This window comes from Drosophila arizonae, chromosome 3, assembly GCF_054131065.1.
Source record: "Drosophila arizonae isolate 15081-1271.41 chromosome 3, UAZ_ARI_1.0, whole genome shotgun sequence".
Taxonomy (NCBI): Eukaryota; Metazoa; Arthropoda; class Insecta; order Diptera; family Drosophilidae; genus Drosophila; species Drosophila arizonae.
This window is the reverse complement of record NC_142923.1, coordinates 239528-261744: the sequence shown is the minus strand read 5'-3', so window position 1 is coordinate 261744 and position 22217 is coordinate 239528. Positions and strand designations below refer to the sequence as shown.

The 22217-nt window shown below is 45.2% G+C and overlaps 1 protein-coding gene across 2 annotated transcripts; it reads left to right on the top strand.

Annotated features, from left to right (window-relative positions):
* The first annotated feature begins 54 nt into the window (after nt 1–54).
* On the top strand, nt 55–22141 carry ft (cadherin-related tumor suppressor fat). Of its 2 annotated transcripts, none has more exons than XM_089465913.1 (8): nt 55–172; nt 3583–9235; nt 10550–10864; nt 10945–11178; nt 11243–11444; nt 11506–11798; nt 12016–18341; nt 18409–22141. In XM_089465913.1, the coding sequence occupies exons 2-8, from the start codon at nt 3701–3703 to the stop codon at nt 21128–21130; spliced, it is 15627 nt and encodes a 5208-aa protein (XP_089322039.1). In that variant the 5' UTR covers nt 55–172; nt 3583–3700; the 3' UTR covers nt 21131–22141. The 2 variants fall into 2 exon arrangements, with proteins under 2 accessions (XP_089322039.1, XP_017859031.1); XM_018003542.2 differs by lacking the exon at nt 55–172 and adding an exon at nt 692–1340.
* The last annotated feature ends 76 nt before the right edge of the window (nt 22142–22217 follow it).

Sequence of the window (22217 nt, the reverse complement as noted above, 5' to 3'; positions counted from 1 at the left end):
GTAATTTTTAATCTTATTGTGTATGAGTCGCCGGTGGCTATTGAATCTTGTTGGGCTGGCTAGCTGGCTTGGTGCACACCAATGCGGGCCAGAGTCTCACAGATTGGCTGAGTGGACAGCACAGGCAGAGCAGTGCGGGCAAGTCAGAAAAATTCTGCTTCGTGGAGAAAAGGTAAAGGCGCACGCTCACCCATATATGAGCATTTCAGCAGGAAGGCGAAGAAAAGCCGAGCAGCGCGCCGAGGTGAGCTGTAGCTGGCAACGATTCTGTACAAGAAAATGAAAAACGAAACTGCAACAAGTGAAAAATATGTTGCGGGCGACGGCGGCTGCTGCCGCTGCTAGCATTGCTGTGTCTTTACTGCTGCTGCTGCGGCTACGGCTGCGCATGCGAAGCAACAGGTAAAAGATTCAGCTAAGCAACGTGCAGGCGGTACAACAGCAACAATGACAACAACAATCAAACAAGCTACCACATTTGGTACGTTTATGACGGCAGCGGGAGAGCCGTGTTCGTTCTCTCTCTCCCTCTCTCTCTCTCTATTTTTTGTCTCTCTGCCTTTGGGTTTCTCCTGCTCAGTCTCCATCTCTCGGGTTAAACCTGCCAAGCGGCTTTTCGAAGCCTGGCTGCCGCTATGTTCATAATTTTGTGCTGCCTGCGCGCTGCAAGTTCTCCTCGAGCAGCTCTCGACAGTCTACAGTCAGTTAGTTACGTTGCGACCACAGAGCGAGTGGCTGTTCGGTTTGGGAACGGGAACGTGTGCGCGTGAAACGATTGAAACGCTTGACAAAAGTGAAGGTGCGACGGATGCTCAGGTTTCGTTGGCCCATACCTAAATACGGTTACCCATACTCAAGCCAAGTGTATTTGTGTTCGTGCGTGCGCGCGTGTGTGTCTGTGTGTGCAACATATTTCAATCGATGCGTTACAATTAGTTATTCTCGATTCATAGATCCATATGCGCCCAATAATAATATAAATCTGATTTACAGCAGTTGGTAAATTAAGTGTGGACACCACTGCGTATGGGCAGCTCGCTCTTTGCGCTGCTCCGTGTGTGTGCGTGCCTGTGTGTGTGCCTGTTATCGTTGTATTTCTTATAAGTGAAAAATTCCAACAACGTTGCAGGCCGCACTGCAGCAAGAAATACAAGAGCAGAAATGAGGCAAAACACGTTTTGCTGAAAGAAAAAATGCTTCTGAGTCTGTGGCCCCTGACGATGTTGCATTTGTGTTTTTTTCTGTGCGCGTGTCGTATTTACACTATATGTATACCAGATCAACCAACACCAACAGCAAGGCTATCACAAAACTCTAACTAAAAATGTGAACAAAAAATGGTAGGTATTTCGAATCTAACGAGACTCAACACAAACAGATATATAAATAAACTTTACGCACTAGATTTCCATTTTGAATGGAAATAATCGTATACGAGGAGGGCATAGCCGTCTAAAAAATATTTACTGCAGGTAAATGCGGTAAATACGACGAGATAGAAAGCAAACTCCGGGAAAAAAGCTATCGTGAATAGACAGCAAAGCGAACTTGAAATCGACGCAACGAAACTCAAACAAGATTAATTGTTGAATTTTTATAAATCAACGGTAACGTAGGTAGTTGTTATTGTTGTTGTTATTGTTAAGGTTGACGTCTTTTGTTGTCGGAGGCTGGAACAGCGATTTGTGTGGAGCTTGAAACGCCAGCGCTCGTAGCTGTCACGTAATAGTCTGAAAAATGTTGAAGAAAACAGAAAACACAAAAATGCCTTTCCTATAACAAAAATAAGTAATCATTTTTCCTTTGTTGTATTTGGTTTTTCTTATCTGTTTTGTTCAAAAACGAAAATACTCATGGCAGGTATTGGCGGCTCTCGAGCATTGCTCGAAGTCCGAAGTGTAAATGAATATGGAAATATGAAAAACAAGTTTTCTTTCAGAAGAGGCTAGGCCAGGCTAAGCATGGCAATAAAGTGAAAAGCAGAAATAAAGAAAAGTCATAAAAATAAAGATCATACTTCAATGTGTGTGTATGTGTGTGTGTGTGCGAGCCTATCTGTGTGACTGTGTGCCTGTGTGGATATCTTGTATCTTGTAGGCGCCTCAGAGCAACGCTCATTGATTCCACTTGGCTATCGATTATTATTCTTTACGAATTTCAAAGCTTGGCCATATGGCTTGCGGGCAGGCAGAGGCTGGCTGTTAGCCACGTTCTGGGTCTATGCTTGGCTCTTTTGTTATAATTTGCATTGCAAATGTTTCTCTGAAACTTGTACAGATATGGTATTTATGAGCTCTTAAAAATAGCTCGCATAACTATATATGTTAAGATATAGTTAGCTATCAAAGGGATGAAAAATATATTTAGGTATTTTTTCCCATTCTTACATAATCTAGAAAGTGCATTGAACTGTTTTCTTAACAAATTCGCAATATTAAAATACATACTCAATTTTGCTCTACTTTTTAATATCTGTCAATTATTTTGAAATTTAGAGAATCCAAATTTAAATTTAATTCTCTGCCTCTTAAGTGACGAAATTGACATAAAACTTGATAATATTTAAATAACATACAACAACAGTAACGTAACTAATGTGAGCTGTATTCATAGACAAAAGGCATACATGTATATTTGTATATATATATATATATATATATATATATATATATATACATATATATATATATATATATATATATATATATATATATATATATATATATATATATATATATATATATATATATATATACATATACAAATATATGGCTGCTCGTATATTATTCAAACCACCAAGAATAGAGGAGAAGGAAAAAAATAAAAATCAAAGACAATAAGAGCGACAAAAACAGGCACACAATACTATTATAATGGGTAGATTTTAAAGATTAATGATCGGGTTCGACTTGAAAGCGTCAGACAACTGCCACAAATCAGGGGAAAGGAATTTACGAATTCCAGGGCATATATATATATATATATATTAGTATGAACACAACTTAAAACAAATATGACCATTTCGTGCTGGTTTAATCCCGCATAAAAAAGCAAGAACACTAAGAACTGAGTTTGATGCCTGTTTAGATAAACCCGCTCTTCAATTTCTATTTCTCTCTGCTTAAATTGTTTCATATGAAACTAGTTTGTTAACCTGTCATATATACGGATATTCATTATTCACATATAAGCCCACATAAATATGTATATAACGAATGCTTCGAATACACCATCTTCTCATATGGTACCCTGTCTTGCTATGAATTTTCCCCTGTCTCCGTCAAATTGTAAAACCAAAGAAGCTTTACATGCTTGACGAAGTATGAAAGTGTTGATATGCACACTGCCTGTGGAGGCACGAAATCTTGAAACAAAATGCAAGTAGTAAAGCATGTTAAATAATTAAAAATGATTTAATCGACGTAACACCTTCCAATATCATTTAAAGTTATGAACGATTAAATTAAGAGGAGTTCCAGATTGAAATTCTCTGTTAATTATGGCGATGTTAATGTCTAAGCTAGTCTTTAGGTCGCCCAACAGATTTCTGATTGTAATATGGTATTCTTCTCTCTCTTCCAGGTTATTATTAGAATCTAAAACTGATTGGAAAATGACGTGCTTTGAAATTTGCGTGAACAGCCAACCAGTAAAAACACAAAAGCAACTTGCTAATGAAAACAGTAAAAAGTGAATATATATGTTAATGGATGAAAATCTGCGAATACCACACAGCCTTCTAAGGCTTATCGAGAAGATGCGTTCGCTTCTCACAATCCACGGAAAACGAAGAGGGAAACTACTTCAGCTGATCGTCCTAGCCACGTTTTTAATAGTCCAAGTGTTAGAGGTTAGGTCCAGTGCACAGCAATCCGCGTCGCCACGTGGACGCAGCTATGCCACAACATATGAACAGTATGCCGCATTTCCCAGGCGGCGCAGCTCCTCGCCAGCTGGTGAAATGCAATCCCGTGCCGTCGATACTAGCGCTGATTTTGAAGTGCTGGAGGGTCAGCCACGCGGCACACTGGTGGGTTTTATTCCGACCAAGCCGAAGTTCACGTATCGTTTCAATGAGCCGCCGAGAGAGTTTACGCTGGACCAGATAACGGGAGAGGTGAAGACAAATGTTGTGCTAGATCGCGAGGGAATGCGCAGCCATTACGACCTTGTGGTGCTTTCCTCGCAGCCCACCTACCCAATAGAAGTGCGCATTAAAGTTCTGGATATAAACGATAATTCGCCAGAGTTTCCAGAGCCAAGTATCGCGGTTTCCTTCTCGGAGAGTGCAGTGAGCGGAACCCGCCTGCTGCTCGATGCGGCTACAGATGCTGATATCGGTGATAACGGCGTGACGGACCATTACGAGATCATAGCTGGCAACGTGGATAATAAATTTCGCTTGGTGACCACAACGAATCCCAGCGGAGATACATCCTACTTGCATTTGGAAACGACGGGCAACCTGGATCGAGAGTCTCGCGGCAGCTACCAACTAAATATATCAGCCAGCGACGGTGGAACACCTCCCCGACTGGGTTTCCTTCAGGTCAATGTCACGATATTGGATGTGAACGACAATCCGCCGATTTTCGACCACAGTGACTATAGTGTGACGCTGAACGAAACAGTTTTGCCCGGATCCCCGGTTCTCCAAGTTATGGCTTCTGACAACGATTTGGGCGACAACAGCAAGCTCACCTATTACCTGTCCGAGACGGAAACTCAATTCACTGTTGATCCCGAAACGGGAGTAATTTCTACCACCGAGCGCCTGAACTGTCCACAACAAACGAGTGAACAGACTCGAGAGCCCGCTGGTAAGAGTCACGCACAAAAGAGCTGTGTGTTTACCGTCTTTGCCCGTGATCATGGCTCCCCGCGACAGGATGGGCGCACCTACGTTACAGTCAATCTGTTGGACACCAACGATCATGATCCCATTATACGGTTCCAATACTTTCCACCCACTGGGAGCGCAGCCACCGTTGATGAAAATGCGGTCAACGGCACGGTTGTCGCTGCCGTATCGGTGATTGACTCGGACGACGGTCCAAATGGGGAGACATCTACTCGCATCGTCTCTGGCAATGAGCTAAATCATTTTCGACTAGAAAAGACTCCACTCTTTCATATAGTACGAGTAAATGGAGTACTCGACCGCGAGGAGATCAGCAAATACAATTTGACTGTTGTGGCCACAGACAAAGGAACGCCAGAGCGAAAATCAATAGCCCACCTTATTATCAATGTAAACGACGTTAACGATCACGAGCCTGTATTTGAGAAGTCCGAATACTCCGCTGTGCTGAGTGAACTTGCGCCAACGGGTACGTTTGTTGCCTCGATCGCTGCCACAGATGAAGATACGGGCGTCAATGCGCAAGTATACTATGAAATTCTTACGGGCAATGAACTTAAGTGGTTCAACATCGACACGACAACCGGCCTTGTGGTGACGGCCGGTCCATTAGATCGGGAAGTGCAAGCGAGCGTGGAACTGAGTATATCCGCACGTGATGGCGGCCCCAATCCCAAATTCGCGTACACTCAACTTAAGGTCACCATCCTGGATGAAAACGATGAGGCACCCAACTTCGGACAACAGCAGATCAATGTTAGTCTCAGTGAGGACGTTGCTCCGCCAACGCTGGTTGCTTTGCTATCTGCTACAGACAATGATCAAGGCACGAACGGTTCGGTTACATTTTCTCTAGCGCCCAGTGTTGAGCGGCTGTATCCGCAACAATTTGCTATTGACTCCATAACAGGCCAATTAATGACGCGCAAAGCCCTCGATCGTGAGACAATGCCGAATTATGAAATTTTTGTGATCGCGCGCGATCAAGGCGCACCGGCACCTCAGTCGGCCACAGCTACTGTTTACCTCAACGTTTTAGATATCAACGATAATGATCCAGAGTTCTATCCCAAGCACTACATCTTCACAGTAAAAGACCAGGACACTGATGTCGCACACAAGAACAGCATGCGAGTTCTACTCAATGTCACGGCGACTGATCGCGATGACGGAGATAATGCCTTAATTACATATAACTTGGAATCTGGCGGCGAGAATGTTTTCCAACTTAACTCTCACACCGGCGGCATCACGTTTACGGCGAGTGGCGAAATGAAAAAGGCTTACTACAGGCTGCGCATCTCTGCCCGGGACTCTGGTGAGCGGCACACCAAACAGGATGCTATTGTGGAGATCACATTAGAATCGAAGTCGGAGGCACTCGACTTTGGTGCCCCTAATGGCTATGAATTCCAAGTCACTGAAGATCCTGATCAGAAGATGCCGAAATTAAATCGGGAGGTGGGACGAGTGCAGGTGAAGAGGCAGCCTGTGTTTGCAAATGCAGCTATTGAGTATTTCATTATCTACGGCGATAGAGCTGAACACTTTGCAATCGATCACCGCACTGGTCGAATTACAACAGCTCGCCGTATTGATCGAGAGGCGCAATCACAATATCAGCTAATCGTGCTAGCACGCAGCATTAATGACTCTAGTTCCATGTCTCAATTAGCTTACGGCAAGTGCAAAGTCCACATTACGATTCTTGATCTAAACGATAATGCGCCCAGTTTCGCCCAGGACACGGAGGTTTCTATTTGGCTGGCAGAGGACACCGCTGTGGGCCAAGAGATCTATTTGTCACGTGCCCGTGACCGTGATGCCGGAGTTAATAGTCGTCTAAGCTACAACTTCACATACAACGCGGACCAGCAGTTCCGAATAAACTCTGCTACGGGTGTAGTCTACTTGCAGAAGCCCATACGCGCCGAGCCCGAGACCGTGTTCTATGTGGAAATAATGGCCACTGATGGGGGCAACCCGCCATTGAGCAGCCGCCTAAGTTTGCCCGTACACATTGCCGACGTAAATGATCACACTCCCGTGTTTGACCATACTTCGTACGAAACCTCACTCTTAGAGACGACCAAGGTGAATACGCGCTTCTTTGCGTTAGCTGCTTCGGACAGTGATCTGGGAGCCAATGGGCGTATTTCATATGAGATTATAGATGGCAATGCTGATCGTAAATTTGGAGTATTTCCCGATGGCTTCCTATTTGTTCGTGCTCCCCTCGATCGCGAGGAACGAGATTATTATGCACTTACAGTTTCCTGTAGCGATGCAGGCGTGCCATCGCGTTCGTCGGTAGTACCGATTGTCATTCATGTCATAGATGAAAACGACAATCCACCGCACTTTATGAATAGTACATTTACTTTTAATATACCAGAGAACGCACCACCAGACACGTTTGTGGGCAAACTGACTGCGGTGGATCGGGACATTGGGCGCAATGCAGAACTGAGTTTTAGTGTGCTCTCACAGTCGCAGGACTTTAAGATCGATATGCACAATGGCTTTATCAAGACACTGCGGCCGTTCGATAGGGAGGCCCTAGTGCGTAGCACTCGAGGAACTGATAATAGCGAGAGCTTAAGCGACGATGATCAAAATATCAGTAGCGGCGGAGACAACTATATATTGCTTGAGGCAGTTGTGACAGACAATGGCAATCCGCCACTAAGCGACAAGGTTAAGGTCAAGGTAATTGTCACGGATGTCAACGACAATGCTCCAGAGTTTTTACGTGCACCCTATCAAGTGACCATCTCTGAAGGAGCTCCGGAGGGTACGCATATAATGCACGTTTTCACACAGGATGCCGATGAGGGCCTTAATGGGGATGTGTATTATTCATTAGCTGCAGGAAATGAGGCTAACTTATTTAGCTTAGATAGCGCCACAGGTCTCTTGACCCTTGCACATAGATTGGATCGGGAATCGCAGGAGATTCATCGTCTAGTCGTTGTTGCGAAGGATGCAGCATTAAAAAATCCATTAAAATCCACAGCAAATATTACTATCACAGTCTTGGACGACAACGACAATGCGCCCGAGTTCACACAGTCGAGCAGTGAAATTTCCGTATTGGAGACAAGTCCCAGTGGGACTGAGCTAATGCGATTTCGTGCCAGCGATGCGGATCAGGGTGTGAACAGCCAGGTTGTATTCAGTATTACGGCAGGCAACCGAAGAGATACGTTCCACATAGACAGTATTAGCGGCAGTCTTTACTTACACAAATCGTTGGACTATGAGGATATTACCAGTTATACCCTCAACATAACAGCTTCCGACTGCGGCACTCCACCTCTTTCTACCACAGTTTTCTACAACGTTATAGTTGTGGATGACAATGATAATCCTCCAATATTTCCGAGCACTGCGATTGTGAGACAGATTAAAGAGGGCATAGCACTGAAAACACCAATTGTAACTGTGACTGCAGATGACCCTGACTCGGGTTTAAATGGGAAGGTAACGTACGTTATCACTAAACAGGAGCCGGAAATGTCTGGAGGTCGTCATTTTGGTATCAATACCCAAACAGGTGTTATATACACCCTGCGTGAGATTGATCGAGAGTCAATTGATAATTTCCGGTTGACAGTCGTGGCTACGGATCAGGCACAACCGTCGGAGCGCCAGTTGTCCACAGAGAAGCTGGTCACGGTCATCGTGGAAGACATCAACGACAATGCCCCCATCTTCGTCTCAATGAATGCTGCGATTTTGCCAGTTCTGGGGAATGGATTAATTCCGCCAGGAAGCATTGGTGGTCATGTGATGCAGGTACTGGCTCGTGATGCTGATTCATCAAGCAACGGCCTGGTCACATATGAGTTTGTTGGTGGACAGCAAGAACTGTTCCATTTGCAACGCAATACGGGCATAATCACTCTTGGCCAGACTAGCCACCTACAAACGAAGCCCAATGTGCGCTACCAATTGACCCTGAGGGCAACTGACGAGGCAAGTGGAGAGCGGAAGAGTACTGAGACTTATATTACAATTATTACGCTCGGCACAAGCGAGGACGAGGGCGATCGGCCTGTTTTCGAGAATTCCGACTCGCTCTTTGGGTCGGTTTACGAGAACGAGCCAATTGGAACGAGCATACTAACGGTAAGAGCTCACCTTGAGGGTGCTGAGATTGAGTACTTTGTGACAAATGTGACGGCGTCCAAAACAAATGCATTCGGCCACGCGAGCAACAGTGTGCAAGTCGACCGTCTGTTTGACATCGATGCAAAACTGGGAATATTATCGACAGCGGTGAAACTGGACCGGGAAGCTGGCCCCCCCACTTACGATATAGAGGTCTACGCCATCGCTCTGGGCGGAAAGCCACGGACTGCACACACAAAGGTAAGACATGCCATTCGCATGATGCTGCAACCAAACACTGAGCCCGATTATGTGAAAGATAGCGGGAAGCTGCATTTATAATATCGCAAAAAACCCTAGTTTGGTTGTTTATTGGGTCCGACATTACTGGGCTGTTTTAAGGGCTTATCAGCAAGAGTTAAGGCCGCACTAATGCGCTTTTAATGTCTACTGCAGATATGAAAAGTAGATTATACGAAGAGCAGGGAGTTGTAAGGCAGCGTAAGCGGATGACTGGAAATGCAAATCGACAGAAGATGCAAAAGAGTGACTTTAAATTTAATTTATAAGACCTTGCGAAGGTCCGACGAGAAACTTTACAGCCCGTCATACTTGTTTCTAGAACAGAAAGGCTTTGAAAAAGTGTATAAATAGGCCGCAGGCTTAAAATTATAATACATACCTAGTGACATTGGCAGTTGCCTTTAATTGTAGTCTACGCCATCCACCATCCGCCATCCAATGAAGGTGTTTCGGATCAGTCTAGTCCCTACTTTTCATTCGCTCTGTCGGCTGTGCAAGTCTGGCTATCAGCAAGACGCAGTGTTTTCGACCTGTTTTTGAACGGCAAACAAAAAATAAACGAATTCACAACAGTAAACATCTTTGCGGCTGCTGAGCAGGGCACACCGGCGCGCCGCGGCGTCGGCCCTTCAGCCGAACTTTTTGGCACTTAACCAGGCGGCAGCCGGCCATTGGTATTGTCCAGCGTTGCCTCTGCATGCCTCTGCAGATATGTATATGTATGCTTTATGCTATATGCGTAGGTATGCCAGCAATGCATGCATACGCATGCAAATGTGTTTGCGAATACGAGTAGTTCCAGTTCTGCCCAGCTTCTTCTGCGCAGACACACATACATATGTGTATATGAGTACATATTCAATATGTACATATATACTTGGGTATGTTTAAGCATACGAAGTGGAGAGCAGAGCATATATGAATCTTCTGCAGCGACTGAGGCTTGCGTGCTAAAAGTGTTTCAATCAATTTTATTGATTCTTTGATTTAAAACGATTGCCATGTTTTTTTTCGGGATGTGCGTTTATTTTTAAAAAGCATTTACTCCATCTGGGGTATTGAAGCTCAATGGAGATTCAACGAGAAGAAACGTGGGGACTGTTAAGGTAAAAAATTTTACTTAAAAATGTACTTTTAAAATGTAAGGAAACCCCTATGCAACAAATGATTCTCTTCTGCGTAGTTGAATCCGAATATATGTTTATATTGTTGATAGAAATCTCATTGTCTTATCTTTTAATCAAACTCATTGCTAAATGCTACTCTTTGCAGGTGCAAGTAACTGTGCTTGATAAAAATGATAGTCCGCCAAAGGTGCTTGATACGCCTTTGATTTACACCGTAAGCGAAGATCTGGAGATCGGGCATACTATAGCTACAATTCGTGCGACTGATCCCGACCCCGATATCATGAGCACTATAATTTTTACCCTGCTTAACGGACATGATTCAATGTTTATTTTGGAGCCAACGTCCGGCAAGCTACAATTGAAGGATACTCTAGATCGTGAAACAAAGGACGTTTACAACATGAGGATTCGAGTGAGTGATGGAGTGCAGTATACAGAAACTGATGTAATCGTACAGGTAAGCAGTTCACTTCAGTTAGGCCTTATTAATTATCTATGTGTATTGATTATACGTAATTCATTATTTTGTGTTTTTAGGTGGATGATACAAATGATAATCCACCGATTTTCGAAGAAACTGTTTACTCATTTGACATACCAGAAAATGCACCACGTGGCTATCAAGTTGGCGAAATAGTGGCCAAGGATGCAGACTTGGCTCAGAATGCGCAAGTTTCATATGCTGTTGTTTCTGATTGGGCCAACGACGTATTCAGCTTAAATCCTCAAACCGGAGCGCTAACTCTCACAGCCAAATTGGATTACGAGGAGGTAAGATATCCCTGTTATGTAGCCTCTCCTATCTAACACTCTAATAATATTTTGTGCAAATCAGGTGCAGCATTATATATTAATTGTGCAGGCTCAGGACAATGGACAACCCTCTCTATCAACTACTATAACTGTATATTGCAATGTCCTCGACCTCAACGATAATACGCCCCTCTTTGATCCCATGAGCTATTCAAGTGAAATATTTGAAAATGTGCCCATAGGAATGGAGGTGGTAACCGTGTCAGCCAAAGATATTGATTCGGGTAAGTGATTTGGGTTCATTTACTAGAATTCGAAAAATGATTTTCGTGTGTTTTATTGCAGGTAAAAACGGCCTTATCGAATTCAGCATTACAGCTGGGGACGATAACAGTGACTTTGAGATCCATAGCAACGGAACGATATCCACTCGTCGACAGCTTGATCGCGAGCAGCGTAGTGGATACACTTTAACAGTAACCGCTCGCGACTGCGCGGATGAGATGGCGATATTTAGTGATCTGAAGGAGTCACAGTTAAAACTGAAGTATCGCTCGCCGCGCCGTTTTTATAAGACACATCAGCAAAATCAATTCTTATCTCATCAAAAGCAAGAGCGGCTATCATCGACTGTGCAGGTAAGATACTAAACCAGCTTAGGTTGTAGGGTTTGACTAGCGACATGTGATCTATGACAAGTCCAATTACAATTCGTACCTGAACAAGCCCTAATTAAACGCAAACTTGTTTTAGTCAAACCTGTTTTAAATAGATCATCGACCATTTCACTGTCGAAAACAAGTGACACAAATACTTGAGCGTCGTTAAGAACTTTTCTTTTCTTTTATCTTACAGGTAACGATAGTTGTCAAAGACGTCAACGATGAATCACCCGTGTTCGTTTCCGCAAACGAAACGTCGGTAATGGAGAATGTAGCTATCAATACGGTTGTCTTTACGGTGAAGGCCATTGACAATGATGAGGGCCGCAATGGCTACATAGATTACTATATAGACGACCCGCGTACTTTTGGTAAAGACAATGAGGTCGCTGAACCTCTGCCATTTACATTAAACCCGACCGATGGAATTTTACGCGTCGCCGATACGCTCGATCGAGAGATTCGGGTAAACTATGTATTAAATATAACAGCGCGGGATCGAGGAGACCCACCACTTGCCACGCAATCTCAGCTCACGATTAAAATACTCGATGAGAATGATAATATTCCAGTATTTGATCCCAAGCAATACTCAGCATCCGTGGCAGAAAATGCTAGTATTGGCGCGATGGTTCTTCAAGTGTCTGCCACAGATATGGACGAGGGTGACAACGGGCGTGTACGATATTCGATTGTATCCGGAGACCAGAATCGGGATTTCAGCATTAGCGAAGACACGGGCATGGTGCGTGTTGCCAAAAATTTGAATTACGAACGCAAAGCCCGATATACGCTGATAGTACGAGCCGAAGACTGTGCTCCAGGAGAAAGTGCAAGCGATACCGCCGAGCTGATAATTAACATTATTGACATTAACGACAACCGCCCCACGTTTCTAGACTCCCCTTACATAACGCGCGTTATGGAAAATACGCTGCCCCCAAATGATGGCTACTTGCTTACTGTAAAAGCTTACGATGCTGATACACCGCCTTTGAATTCCCAAGTAAGATACTTCCTCAAGGAGGGTAATGCGACAAAGGACCTGTTTCGAATCAATGCTTCAACGGGCGAGATTGTCTTACTAACACCTCTTGATCGTGAGCAACAGAGCGAGTACATTTTAACACTTGTTGCGATGGACACTGGTTCGCCTCCACTGTCTAATACTGGAATTGTGAGAGTTGAAGTACAGGACATCAACGATAATGGACCTGTTTTTGAACTTCAGTATTACCATGCCACAGTTCAAGAAAATCTTCCGATTGGGTCTTTGGTGCTTAAGCCCGTGGCCACCGATAAGGATGTCGATCTAAATGCTAAGATACGATTTAATTTGCTGGGAGAGCACATGAATCATTTCCACATTGACACGGATACGGGTGAAATTTCCACGGCCGCAGTATTGGATCGTGAGAGTATCGGCGTCTATCAGCTAACACTTATGGCTCAGGACAGTTCTATAACCGAGCCCCGAGCGACTTCGGTGAATTTAACGGTAACAGTAGGGGATACAAACGATAATGTGCCCAAGTTCGAGGCAAACACATTCAATATTGTTGTGCCAAACAACATTCGAGCTGGAGAATTTATATTTGGAGCACGAGCTTCAGACTTGGATGAGGGAATTAATGCTATGATATTTTACAACATAAGTGGAAAAGATCAACACTATTTTGAAATTCATCCAACCACGGGAGTAATACGTGCAAAGTCGGAACTGGTGCAGAAAAACAAACCAAATGCTGATGTTATTTTCAATATAAACATCCAAGCCACGGATCTCGGACTTATGCCTCAGGTGTCAACAGCAGAGCTCACGGTGCAACTTCGACCGGTAGAGCTGTTTCCCGTGTTCTCATACATGGCCATCACCCAATTTACCTTGCAAGAAGATGTGCAGCCTGGCAAAATGATTGCCAAATTGTCGGCCTCATCGCCGAAAAAGGGATCTATTGCCAATATAAAGTACAAAATAGCCGGTGGTAATATGGGAAATGCGGCTGTTGTTGACCCAAACAGTGGCGTTTTGAGCGTCGGATCAGATGGATTGGACTATGAGCTGACTCATCAGTATGAAATCTGGGTTGCAGCCGCTGACTCTGATAGACCAAGTCTTCGCACCGTAACGCTGCTGAACATTAACGTTACTGATGCTAATGATAATCCTCCGGTCATGGAGAAGCTGATATACAACGCAGAGGTCTTAGAAGAAGAATCTCCACCGCAATTCATTGTTGCTATCAAAGCAATAGATAAGGATTCTGGAGACAACGGCGAAGTCAGCTATCTGTTGAAAAATGACTACAATGGCATTTTCGAAATCAACAGCTCTGGCGAAATATATACGACCATGCAACTAGACCGCGAAGAGATGAGTGACTATGCGCTTGTTGTGGAAGCCGTCGATCAGGGGGTACCGCAACTAACCGGAACTGCAAGTGTACTGCTCCATCTACTAGATAAGAACGACAATCCACCAAAGTTCACCCGTCTATATTCGTTGAACGTAACAGAAAATGCAGAGATCGGCACGTTTGTCATATGTGTGACATCATCCGATTTGGATTTGGGCGAAAATGCGAACGCTACGTATACATTCAGCGCGAACCCTGGTAATAAGTTTAAGCTCGACTCACAAAGTGGTAATATTACAGTCGCAGGTGAAATCGATCGTGAGCAACAGGATGAATACATTTTAAAGGTAATAGCCTCAGATGGAGCATGGAGAGCAGAGACACCTGTAACAATAACCATACAGGACCAAAACGACAATGCACCGGAGTTCGAACACAGTTTCTACAGCTTCAATTTCCCAGAGCTTCAGCATGCCGTTGCCTTTGTTGGCCAGGTCATAGCAACTGATCGTGATAAGCAAGGCCCCAACTCTGTCATCTCGTACTCGTTACAGTCACCTTCTCCTATATTTAGCGTCGATCCAGCCACGGGCGAAATCTTCACCAAAACGCAAATCCAATACAAGCACTCACAGTACATTAGCTCCCCGGAAAACATGTTCTCTCTTACCATCCTGGCCACAGACAATGGAAAGCCGCCCCTCTATACTGAATGTCTAGTCAATATCAACATAGTGGATGCGAACAACAACCCGCCAAAATTTGCACAGGCGGAGTACCTCTCCCCGTTACCGGAAAATGCCAGAGCGGGGCAACGCGTTGTCAAAGTACATGCTAATGATGACTACGATGTGGGAGTCAACGCAGAAATCGACTACACACTCGTTAGCTCCAATTTAAGTGCGTACTTTTCACTCAACAAGCACGATGGTTGGCTAACGTTGATAAAACCTATCGAAATGCCGGCTAATTCTCGCTTTGAGCTCATTGTCAAGGCTACAGATCGAGGAGTTCCGCCACAGTCAGACCAAACCCGAGTCATAGTTGTCGTCACAGATGAAAATCGACACGCTCCCGAATTCAGGCCATTGAGTTATCAAGTGATTGTGCCAGAGAATGAACCTATCGGCTCCACTATACTAACAGTCTCTGCGACGGACAAAGACAACGGACCCAACGGAATGCTGCACTATAATATTGTAGATGGCAATGAAAGTGAAAATTTTAATGTCAATAAACATACGGGTGCCATCACAATAATGCAACCGTTAGACTACGACCAAATGCAGGAATACCATTTGAACATATCGGTCACAGATTTGGGCTATAAGCCCCTCTCTGCCGTAGCTATGGTCACAATTATACTCACTGATGTCAACGATAATCCCCCGCTGTTTAATCAATCGGAATATCATGGATATATAGCGGAAAATAAGCCAGCAGGAACTATTGTATTTCAAGCCCATGCAACCGATAAGGACTCGGCGAAAAATGCCATCATCCACTATTCATTCATGTCTATCGGTACTGACCATCACTTCTTTACGATCAACGCCAGCAATGGTACAGTATTATCTGCTGCTAGCTTTGACTATGAGGAGCGCCGAAGTTACACGTTGCATATTAAAGCCAAGAATCCAGACTCGATAATGGAAAGTTACGCAATTCTGCACGTTCACATTTTGGGAGTTAATGAGTTTTATCCGCAATTCGTACAACCGGTGTTCCACTTCGATGTCTCGGAAACCTCAGCTGTCGGCACTGCCGTGGGCTCTGTGCAGGCGACCGACAAAGACATTGGCGAAGATGGTCGAATCTATTATTTGTTGGTTGGCTCGAGTAATGACAGGGGCTTTGGTATTAACACAAATACCGGTTTGCTGCATGTAACTCGAAGCTTGGATCGCGAAACTCAGAATCGAGTTGTACTTATGGTAATGGCCAAAAACTATGGAAGCATACGAGGAAACGATACGGATGAGGCACAAGTCATAATATCTATTCAAGACGGAAATGATCCGCCAGAGTTTGTTGACCGCTTCTACACTTCAACGATATCGGAGTCCGCTCCAGTTGGTTCTGTAGTGACAACCGTGAAGGCAATAGATAAAGATGTTCGCCCACAGAACAATCACTTTACGTACTCCATTATTAATGGGAACCTAAAGCAAAGCTTCAAGATTGACGCTGAAAGCGGTGAAATTACTACTGCTGCACTGCTAGATCGAGAGGATATTGCGCACTATAATCTAGTTATAGGTGCGATAGATACGGGGCTGCCACCACAGACGGGCACAGCTACAGTCCGCATTAACCTGGATGATATCAATGACAATGGACCGACCTTTACCTCGGAGGGTCTTATTGGCTACATACCAGAGAATGAGCCAGCGGGGACATCAATAATGACATTAACAGCAACTGATCCGGATTTGCCAGAAAACGGTCCACCTTTTAGTTACAAGATCGTGGGAGGCAGGCACAAATCTTGGTTGACCGTTGACAAGTACACTGGTTTGGTAAAGTCTACTGCCAGCTTCGATCGTGAGGCAACACCATTACTGGAAGCCATTATTGAGGTGGAGGACAGTGGAGTCCCTAAGCAACAGGCACAGCATAAAGTGACTATCAAAGTATTGGACAAAAACGATAATCCATCAACAGCGCGCTCTGTGCATGTGGCTGTCAGCATATTTAACGGTGAGCTGCCCCCAAATACGAAACTAGCTGATGTGCATCCCAACGATGTTGATATTGTGGGCGACTATCGCTGCCGTCTGAAAGGCAGTGGGCAACTGGCTATCAAAAGCGGCTGTGACTTGTACACCACCCCATTGACCACCCCGATGTCATACTCATACGATGTCACTGGCAATGACGGCAAGCACGAAGATGTCACTTCTAAGGTGACCGTGGATTTTCAAAGTTTCAATAATGCCACGCTGGCCAACACCCTACCCCTCTTGATACGGAATATGTCTGCCACCCAGTTCCTTACAAATCACTACCTGCAAACCCTTGAGGTGCTAAAATCACGTTTCTCGGCTAACGACGAGATTCTCATTTATTGCGTCATTGAAGTGGAGGCCAATAATGCAAGCAATACAGACCTAGAAGCTCTCATGGTCGTGCGCGCATTCAATTCTACATATCAACAGCCATCACATATTATCGAGCGCGTGCGTGAGAAACGCTCTGCGCTGTCCGAATTGCTGCACACCGAAATTATCATCGGCTACGAGCCGTGCAGCATCCCCAATGTGTGCGCTAACGGAGGCGTGTGCAGTGCTTCTATTCGACTATTAGACGCAAGCCACTTCAGGAGCATCGATAGCCCTGCGCTCGTACTTAGTGGACCACGAATCATTCACGACTACACTTGCCAGTGCGCCAAAGGCTATGCAGGCGAGCAGTGCGCCAGGCGCCAAGATCCCTGTCTACCCAATCCGTGCCAGGGGCAGGCCCAGTGTCGCCGCATGGGCAATGACTATCAGTGCGAGTGCCCGGCTAATCGTGATGGTAAGCAGTGCCAAAAGGAGCGCAGTGATGTCTGCTGGGGTAAGCCTTGTCGTAATGGCGGCAGCTGTCAGCGCAGCCCAGATGGCGCCTCATACTTCTGTCTATGTCGACCCGGCTATCGGGGTAGCCAGTGTGAGAGTATCGCCGATTCGTGTCGACCAAATCCCTGCTTACATGGTGGCTTGTGCGTCAGTCTAAAGCCCAGCTACAAATGTAGTTGTCCATCTGGCCGCTTTGGACGCCATTGCGAGCGTTTCAGCTTTGGGTTTGAGCCGCTTTCCTTCATGACTTTTCCCTCTTTGGACCCAACCACCAACGACATTTCTATTGTATTTGCCACAACTAAGCCGACAGCACTCTTGGTGTATAACTACGGCTTGCAAAACGGCGGACGCTCTGATTTTCTGGCCATTGAGTTGGTCAAGGGTCAGGCAGTTTTCTCATCAGGCGGCTCACGTACTGCTATTAGCACTGTTACAGCCGGCTTCAATCTCGCGGATGGAAACTGGAATAAAGTCACCGCCACTCGCAATGGACGTGTCATGTCGTTGAGCATCGCAAAATGTACGGAATCCGGCGAAGTATGCGCTGAGTGTATTCCCGGCGATTCCAGCTGCTATGCGGATGACGTTGTGCCCGTGGGGTAAGAACTATAGACTAAGCCCATAATAAAACTATTTATGATAATTATCGCATTGCTATTATTACAGAACTCTTAACTTCAATAGACAGCCATTGTTGATTGGAGGCTTGCAGTCAGCAGATCCTGTCCTCGAGCGCCCTGGGCAGATACACAGCGACGATCTCGTTGGCTGCGTTCACAGCGTTTCTATAAATGGACGCGCATTGAATTTGAGCTCACCCATACAACAGAATAGAGTTCTACCCGGCTGTATTAGAAATGCCTGTCAGCCAGCTATAGCAGTAGAGCGCTGCAGTAGCTATGCGGGTCAGTGCATTGATCGCTGGTCGACGTCGCTTTGCCAATGCGGCGATCAGCTGCTCTCCCCCGACTGCGGAAACTCTCTGGATCCTGTCAGAATAAGCAATGGAGGTTTCATCGAATTCAAAATTTCTGAGCAATACCGACGCATGCAGCTCCTGGATAACCTTTATAATGGAAACAATGCATGGTCCACGTTAGGCACGCGCACCAAGCGCCTTTCAACATACAATGCAAGTGCTCTGACAACGTCTTTCTATGAGCCTCCGAAGCTACTGAGTTTTCTCTTCCGCACATACAAGAGTCATGGACTGATCCTATATGCAGCCACCAATCAGATGTACACCTCATTGTCTCTCCTGGATGGCAGACTCGTTTACTACTCCAAGCAGCATCTATCAATCAACATGACTGTGCCGGAGCCAGCAGCATTAAATGATGGCAAATGGCATAACGTTAGTCTGCACAGCCAAAGTCGAACTCTCTACTTGCTCGTTGACGGACATCAAGTGGGTGATGAGCTGGACCTTGCGGGCGTGCATGACTTCCTTGACCCATATCTTTCTACTCTCAGCATAGGCGGCGCCTTGAGTGGTTTAGTAATGGAAGAGCCGTTTAGTGGCTGTATTGCCAACTTTACCATCAATAATGAATTGCAGCCGCTAAACGGCTCTGGCAGCATTTTCCGAAAAGTGGTGCATCATGGAAATGTTGAGATGGGCTGCAGTGGATCAGATATTGGTACGGATGCAGCCCAAGTAGCTGATCCGCTCAGCATTGGCATCACACTGGTTATTGTGTTCTTCGTTATACTTGTTGTGGCTATTTTCGGATCATACATTATCTATCGGTTTCGAGGCAAACAGGAGAAAATTGGTAGCCTTAGCTGTGGTGTACCGGGATTCAAAATTAAACACCCACCCGCACCAGCCACGCAAAGCCAAGCCGCTGATCATGTGCTGCCGCGTAGTATTCATGCTGGTTCAAACGATTCGCCTGCACCACTTGTGACTAACAGCGATCACATGAGGCCGCCTGGCCATCATTTAACTGGTCCCGAGCTGATTACGAAAAAATTCAAGGAACGAAGCGAGCTACCGCCGACTACTGCAGACCATCCACAGCCACAGCAGCGTCCGCAACGACCAGATATAATTGAACGTGAAGTAGTGGGCAAGAGCCCACCAATCAGAGAGGAACATCACCTGTCTATACCGCCACCGAATCCACTGCACCCACTCGATCACGGAAGCTCCGTAGATCTGGGTTCAGAATATCCAGAGCACTACGATTTGGAGAACGCTAGCTCCATTGCGCCGTCCGACATTGACATCGTATACCATTACAAGGGATATCGCGAAGCGGGCGGCATGCGCAAGTATAAGGCCACCACGCCACCTGTAGCATCTTATACACACCACAAGCATCAGAGCGCAGCAGCCCAACAGCAGCATCGCCATTCGCCACGACATGCTGTTAACGCCCCATTCGTGTCGCGCGTGCCCAATCAAAGCAATCAACCACCGTCAGCCACATCGACGTCTCGCACCCACCAAACAACTCCACTAGCGCGACTGTCGCCCAGCTCTGAGTTGAGCTCACAACAGCCGCGAATTCTAACCTTGCACGACATTTCGGGCAAACCGTTGCAGAGCGCTCTTCTAGCTACCACTTCTAGCTCTGGAGGCGTTGGCAAGGATGCGCTGCACAGCAACAGCGAGCGCAGCTTAAACAGCCCAGTGATGTCCCAACTGTCGGGCCAGAGTTCCAGTGCTAGCCGCCAGAAGTCTGTTGCACCACCTCAAGCACCACCGCAGAACTCAATGGGTCTCACTGCCGAAGAAATTGAGAGGCTCAACGCTCGACCGCGTACTTGCAGCTTAGTTTCTACTTTGGATTTGTCCTCGAGCAGTGAGGCACCCACGCCTCGAGTTCCTGGGGGTGCACTCCATCTATCGCTGGGCGGTGAAGTGGACGCGCACAGTTCCACATCTACCGACGAGAGTGGGAACGACAGCTTCACCTGCTCTGAGATTGAGTACGATAATAATAGCCTAAGCGGCGATGGCAAGTACTCGACCAGCAAGAGCATACTCGATAGTCGCAGTCCTGTGGCTCGAGCAATCAGTGGAGAGCCCAGCAGGAGTCAAAATGTGGCAAAGACTCCGCCTATTCCGCCGCATGCCTACGATGGATTTGAATCATCCTTCAGAGGTTCGCTCAGTACGCTTGTAGCCAGCGACGATGATCTAGCAAATCATTTAAGTGGAATCTATCGCAAAGCAAATGGAGCCGCCTCACCATCGGCAACCACCTTAGGCTGGGAATATTTGCTCAACTGGGGCCCAAGCTATGAAAATCTGATGGGCGTGTTCAAGGATATCGCCGAGCTTCCTGATACGACTAATCCACAGCAACAACAACCCTCCCAGCAAGTCTCAACTTTACGTATACCCAATGTACAAAAAGCACCCGAGGAGTACGTCTGAAATACTCACTTAGGAGTATCTGTATTAAGTGTAAAAGTTTATGCGCCTTTTAGAGTTAAGCGTCGCCATTTCATTCTGTAATGTACAACGAATCTGTACAGTTATAGTTATATAGTAAAGTTTCAGATAACTACTGCATTGATACATATTTATAAAAGTGTACTTTAGAAAATATTTAACACCTTGTATCAAGGTTATTGATCCTAAGTGCATTTTCATATAGGTCTTCATCGAAATTGTACTGACTGATATGCCTTTGCCAACAGTAAAGCCAAGTCCAACTCAATCTTGTTGGGCAGTTTAGTTTTATTAATTAAGCAATACTTCTTGGGATATACTTTTAGTGTTTAATAATCCAATTACTTGTGTAAATGTATGTATGTGTGCTATATTAAAATAGTTCCCGCTACTCTATTTATTGCCATTTAAGAACATTATAAACCAATATTATTTTCGCTGCTGCTAGCACATTTACTTGTTTCGCACTACTAAAATATACTAAAAATACTTGCTAAAATATAGTTAATACATTTGTATACTACAATAAATACATAAAAAAGTTGCATTTGTAAAAATAACAAAAAAAAACAAGTAAGAAAGCTCTAGTCGAGACTGCTCGACTACGAGATCCCCTGAACCCTTGGAGCAATAGATATTTTAATAATTTTTCGCGTCTTTCAGCTTACACAAGAAACACGCACACACACACACACACAGGCATACATACACACACACGCATACAGACACACATACACACACACACACACGCATACATACACAAGCGCATACACACACACACATACACATACACACACACATACACAAACACATACACACACATACACAAACACATACACACACAAGCACCCACGCATAAACGCATGGGCTGCAGTGTGCGCTTACTATGAGAACTTAATTGTTTAATAACTTTTTTTATGGACGTACGATCTTCATGAAACTTTCAGATTATGATTATAACATGGATATGCATGTAATTGCCAAAGCACAAGTCTCTAGTATTTGAAATACGCTTTTTACAAAAGTGAGGGTGAGGGGGTGAATTTAAGGGTGGGGGGTAAATTTTAAC